Source organism: Nesoenas mayeri (assembly GCF_963082525.1).
Source record: "Nesoenas mayeri genome assembly, chromosome: 15".
NCBI lineage: Eukaryota > Metazoa > Chordata > Aves > Columbiformes > Columbidae > Nesoenas > Nesoenas mayeri.
This window is the reverse complement of record NC_137559.1, coordinates 17,397,252-17,403,270: the sequence shown is the minus strand read 5'-3', so window position 1 is coordinate 17,403,270 and position 6,019 is coordinate 17,397,252. Positions and strand designations below refer to the sequence as shown.

The 6,019-nt window shown below is 48.9% G+C and overlaps 1 protein-coding gene across 1 annotated transcript in view; it reads right to left on the bottom strand.

The window, feature by feature from the left end:
* Positions 1–549: 549 nt before the first annotated feature.
* Positions 550–6,019, bottom strand: part of LOC308046275 (ral guanine nucleotide dissociation stimulator-like 1) — a gene marked incomplete at both ends in the record, with an annotated part of 39,828 nt that continues 34,358 nt past the window's right edge. Inside the window, 11 exons of the mRNA XM_080354003.1 lie at positions 550–668; positions 849–963; positions 1,638–1,790; positions 2,278–2,416; positions 2,836–2,925; positions 3,159–3,280; positions 3,755–3,787; positions 4,089–4,175; positions 4,503–4,587; positions 4,921–5,024; positions 5,449–5,664. Coding sequence (XP_080210129.1) covers positions 550–668; positions 849–963; positions 1,638–1,790; positions 2,278–2,416; positions 2,836–2,925; positions 3,159–3,280; positions 3,755–3,787; positions 4,089–4,175; positions 4,503–4,587; positions 4,921–5,024; positions 5,449–5,664 — 1,263 coding nt within the window. The remainder of the gene's footprint in view (positions 669–848; positions 964–1,637; positions 1,791–2,277; positions 2,417–2,835; positions 2,926–3,158; positions 3,281–3,754; positions 3,788–4,088; positions 4,176–4,502; positions 4,588–4,920; positions 5,025–5,448; positions 5,665–6,019) is intronic.

Genomic DNA, 6,019 nt, shown 5'->3' with positions numbered 1-6,019 from the left:
AGATAAAACTTTTAAATATATGAACTCCAGAGTAAAACTCGTGGAAAAAATGTTTATATACTTATTACATAAATATTAAATACTATACAAAGCTCAACTATTCTATAAAGATCAAGTATTAAAATCTATTAACTTCAGACAAAACTATTGGGGAAAGTCTATGTACATATTAAATAAAGATTAAATATTAGTACATTAAATTAAAATAAATAAGAATATTCTATAAAGCTAAGCTATTTAAATATAGTAACTCCAAGCAGAAATTAGTGGAAAAAAAGTTATATAGTATTGAATGTTTCTACAGCAGTATGTAAAGATTAAATATGATAAAAACATCAAGTATTAAAATACATTAACTGCAGAAAAAAATGGAAACAAGTTAATATACTTGTTATATAAATATTAAATATTATACAAAGCTCAAACCTTATATACAGGTCACATATTAAAATATATAACTCCAGACTAAAACTGGGGGAAAAGAAGTTTACGTACTTATCATATAAATAGTAAATCTACAAAGCTCAAAGACGATACAGAGCTCAACCATTAACATCGATGACGCGCAGGCTCCTCCTGTGCTGCAGCTTTCCTCCTCAGGATGAAATCGAAGTTGCCCTGGGTGTTCATGGCGTAGAACACGTTCGCCTTGGGTGGGATCGCCAGCTCTGCAAGAGAGGGAGCAGAGCGAGCGTTACCTGGCGCACTGCTCAGCGCGAGGGGTTTGTTCTCACCGGCAGCTGTGACAACGTGTCCACGGCGTTTCTGACGTCGCTTCGCGTGTTACTCTGGCCGTCAAAACGCAGCAGAGCCGTTCAAGCAGCAGCAGCAGAGTTCTGCTTCCCCACCTTTGTCCTCGGAGATGATCTGTACCAGCTCGTAATCCTCAGCCGAGCCGCACTGCAGGTTGTGCTTCTCCAGGGCTCTCTGGATGACAGCAGGAGCCTTCTCTTGGTTAGTCAGCTGCAAACAGAGAGTTGCAAGGAGTCGGTTACTAAGTCCTAGATTCTGCCAGATACTAAAACATGCTCTTTGGGACACCTGGTGGTTGATTTAGTTGAAGACAACAGACACTGTTCTAGAAATGGAGCAGGAAATCATAGCCTCTGCTCTCCAGAGCACCCACTTGCAGAGGTGAGACCTTGTTCTCAGCAGCCAGCGAATCCACAGCAATAGCTGCCCCAGCTGCTGTCTGCAGGCATCCATTAACCCACAGTCTCCTGTGCTAAACACTTTCTTGATGTCCTGCAAGGATTCTGGGCCTTGTAGCTGGGTTTGCTGGGAAAGGGGCACCTTCTGTCACAGCTCACACACCCCAGTGCTGAGCTGGACACACAACAGCCGGCGCTGGCAGAAGAGCAGGGGCAGCAAAGCCGGCACTTGCTCAGAGTGCTTCACTTGGCATTGTTGATCAAATACAAGCTTCGATTTCAAGACCAGAAACCTTGAGAGATGCTCTTTGCAAACCTCTCACTCATCCCCTGCTCCACATGTTTTGATTTCTAACATTTGTCACTTTCCCTGTCAAGGAGATTTCATAAGTGAATAGGTGTTTCCAAAACTAAAAGCACCATGTAAGTCACCTGGGGTGAAAACATCACCCACAGTAACAGCGTTTTGCTGTTCCCACCACTCACCAGGATGCTCTTGTAGATGTTGCCACTTCTGTCCTCTTCTGCGCTGGTCCGGATGATGCAGCTCTCTCCGTTCTGGCGGTTGTAAAGTGGCAGGGCTGGAGGCGCTTCTTTAGAGGTAACGGGAGTCACAGAGTCGGGGCACTTCTTGGAGCACTTGTCATCAGACGGCAGCAAGGCGGGAGACGAGATCAAACACATTTATTACCATTTAACTGAAAAGATCCAAAGGCTAAAGATGACACTCTTCAGCACAACAGCCTTAACAAGGGCTTCAGCAACCCAGTTAAGGCAGTTTAGGTCAACAGAGCAGAGTCTGTAGGACAAAGCTCCCTGGGAACGGAACCCAGCCCAGACAAGGCTTGGTCTGGGCAGCTCCTGGCAGCTCAAACCCCAGGGCTGGCGAGCTCTGACCTCACCTGCTTCTCCCTTGCTCAGCTGCTCCGCCTGCCCCACAATTAGGCTGGGCTGATGCAGATGAGCTTTCCCCCAAAACTGCCTTTCCCAGAGCTCAGGTCCCTCCATTCCACTGCACGCAACGCTCTAGTCAAGACCCACAGGCTTGGGCAAGCGCCTGGGGCCGCCGGCAGCGTCAGCAGCCTCGCACGGGCTGTTGGTGCTGAACACAGGGCCCAGGCCCTACCTTGTGCTGAGGCTCCTCGGCAGTGTCGCTGGGAGGGACGATGGTGACGGTGCTGTCCCCAGAGCTCCCACCTGGAGCAGGTTTGGGCTGCGCGTTGACGGATGCGCTGTGGGCGCTCACCCTCAAGCCCAGCAACGGCCTAGGGGAGAAAAGAAAGCACAACAGAGCTGGGCTGAGCAAAGCTGTCACTTGCTTCAACAACCTGACCTGGTGGTGTGTTCTCCTATCTCGAGTGGCCTATTGTTTGTGCGTGTAGATCAAATTAGACTCTATCCTTATTTACTCTGTTTTGCTACTGCAGATTTGAATTGAATATCTAATCCAGCACTAAAATTGTTCCTTTGTCTGACACCTTAGGGTTATTTCTAATGTCTTTAGTCAATAATCCTCATGACTTCTTACACCAATAGAAAGAGACAACAGAAATACGTGTTTCTAGCTGGTGGTGTCTCCTTACAGCACTGCAGTGCTCTGGATCCCCAGCCAGGTTTGTCAGCTGGTGGTTGATTTATTCCAGTTCATATTCACACACCAAACCCCCCTCCCCGTTGCACTCACAGTCTGAATCTCTTCACCACACTCTTCTGAGCTTTGCCCGATGCGATGCTCTTGTCAGCGGCTGCTTCAATTTCCCGTGACAGATGGAAACTGCAGAACAGGCAATACCATTGTTAAATATCTCAGAGTGGCCATAGTTGAGCAGCCCTGGGTCATGCCCACGTCCCAGAGGGTCGCATCCCCACAAGGAGGAGGCAGCTCTGTGCGTGTGTGTTTCCACTCTCCGGGAGCAGCTCCTGGCAGCGCAGAGCTCAGGGCTGAGAGAACCTGAACCTGCCTGCGGGGCAAGAAAAGCTGCTTCGCCAGCCGGGCTGAGACCCTACCTCTCCTCATCACTTAAGTGCCGCTGCCTCCTAAACCACTGCACGAATTTCTCATCTCGTGTCATGCAATAGCTGTTACATGAGGACTGCAAGAGCTTAATTTGGGCGATTACGTCAAATTCCTAAGAAAACAAATAATAGAAAAGGAATTCTAATTAGAAAAATAAAGCCAGTCTCGTTAATACACTGAACGCACACAGCAACAGGTCCAGGACAAACTGAGTTTGACCCGCAGGTCGGTTTACGTTGAAGAAGCGACTATTTCAAGAACCGCTGTTTCAAACAATGCAGCTCTGCAGCTCACCCTTCCCGCTCCCCCCTGCGTGGCCAGAGCAGCGCCCAGAGAGGAATCCCGCTCTGTACGGAGCTGGTTCTCAGGCACTAAGCAAGGGAAATAACTAGAGGTGCCTGTGATGACAGCAGAGCCTGATCCTCCCCGGCTCTGCACGTCGTGCGCTCACACTCACACTTACAATCTGCGGTAACATGAGCGGCTGCTGGATACGCCCGAGCAAAGACAACAGGCCTCGCCAAGAGAACGCTCCAGCAGAGCGCGTCAGCAACTGACCATCACAGAACAGTCACCGGCCACTCACCCTTCGCCGCTTCTCAAAGTTGATCAGGCCGCCCTGTTGGAAGGACAGAGAAGGGATCAGAGGAGAAGAGCACGGGCTCGGTTGGAGTTGATCACAAACAGGATGAAGTAGCGACACCAAGGGAAAGGCCAGAGCTGCCCTGACCAAAGGCTTCTACAAAGACCTGTTTCCAGCTCTAGGATAAACCACGGCACTCATGTCCCCGAGTCTATTTTTCAAATAGATTCCTCTAGTTTTAAGAACTGCACTAGAACCCAGTGGAAGATGCAGGACCAGACACAGTGTCTGGAAGGGAGGGAGGATATTTAGGATTCCAAACATTGCCCCAAATTACCTCGAGATAGTCCTGAAGGGCTGTGTCCAGCATGACCAGGTCTGTGAGGAAGGTACCCAGGTAAGGTACCGTGCCTTGGGTGACTCCCTGCAAACGGGCAGAGCAATGGGGGATTAATTGACTGAGAAATAACAATAAAACAAGTGCTCTTGTAAATGATGCTTTCATGACATCACCCTCAGTATCTTAGCCAGTGGTTCGTCTCTGTACAGAGCGGTATAAAGGCAAAGTGCCCATTCGTAACTCATCTGCGTCAAATCTCGCTGTGCGGCACCTCTCGCCCCAGCAGAAAAGCCCGGGATTTACAGACCCGTCTTCCCCAAAGCAGCGCATACGGGAGTTCATTGGTTAGGAACAGGGCTGAGCTCGGCTTTGGGCGAGATCACAAGCCTGGCAACTCAAGCTCATTCCCACCTTCATCAGCAGCTCCCTGCTCGTCGCAAAGTTGTCGCAGTCGGAGAATATTTCTGAAAGCTCTTCGAACAGCAGCATTATGTCCCTGTACAGGAAAAGATGAAATCATTTAAGTTGTTTGTAAGCACTCTGAATCAGATCACGGTACTATTTTTTCCTCATGAATTGTTAGCAGTTGGGCACATAAAAGATAAAAGCACCAAAACACATCCCGTGACACGCTGCACATCTACCAGGAACCTTCCTGGGATCTTCTGGGGCTCCCAGGCCCTATTTGACACAAAGAAATGCCGCAGGGATGCTGACCCTGCTGAGGGTTCTCAATCACGCTGCAGGTATGAGATTCTTGGAAGAAGGTGGATCAATGGGTACAAAGAAAGAGCACGGAGCTTTTTGCCTTAGTCTGGGGCAGCCTTACTTTGGAACGCAGGCCCAGGTCTTCTTCAGGCGATAAACAGAGGTGGACTGCAGTGCGGAAACAATGGCCTTCAGAGACGAAAAGCTGTTCAGGATCCTACATTGCTGTGAAAGGAGCGGTTAGAAACACAGGAGCATTAATCGTCAGCATCACCAATAGTCAGTGCTCTTCTGTCTGCCCCGTGTCCTGCTTGCTGCACATTCTCCCTGCTAAGCGGGCAGCTCCACAAAGACTGAGCCTCAAAAATATCACTCCCCGCTCCAGCCACCAAACACCTGATGGGCTTTGGCATTTACATCTTGTTTTCCTCACTTTTGTCTCTTTGTGGCGATGCTGCCCAAACTACAACAGTGAGGAGAGGAAGAGCAACGCTGCATGTGCTGTGACAGGGACAGTCAGTCAAAACCAGGGAGAACGAGAGCTCAGCTGCTCCCTGGCCTGGGCCCAACGCCAACAACCCCCCTCTCCCCTCCCAGCTCCACGGCACCCGCACAAGGAACGTTAAACAGCCGTGAATAAACGCTTTACACGGGCGATACGGATCCACTTCTCCAAGATCTTCGCTTGTTGCCGTGGCTTTAATTCTCTGGTCTGTAGGACGGTGCTGACCACGCAGTTGGCGACGGCGTTGAACTGCGAGATGGTGGCTCTGATGCTCTGTGCCAGGTGTTTGTTCTCTTGCTTATCCCTGCGGGACCAGATGCAGCCCAGGCAGTGGTGGGGCACAACGTTCTTGAAGAGTGTCTAGAGGGAAACACAGGTGTCCAAGTCAGCCTGGATCGCTATTGCCCACAGGAAGAAATGCATGTTCACAGTACAAACTGGATCTGAATCTAATATGGTATTAAAAGGGAAATATTGATTTTCTCTTAGTTTAAAATATACACTTTGGTATAACTCTTCAGGCCTGATGCCCTAAAAGAACTGCCAGCTACACAGTCCTGGCAAAATAAGAGACACCTTTCTATCACTTACATTACCAAGGGGAAAGATTTCTATATAATGATATTTTTGAAAGAGACTGATACAAAGAAACCAAATCTGAGCACTACAGTTAAAAGTACTTATACATCTTCAGGTGAGGTAGCCTAAAATAGAG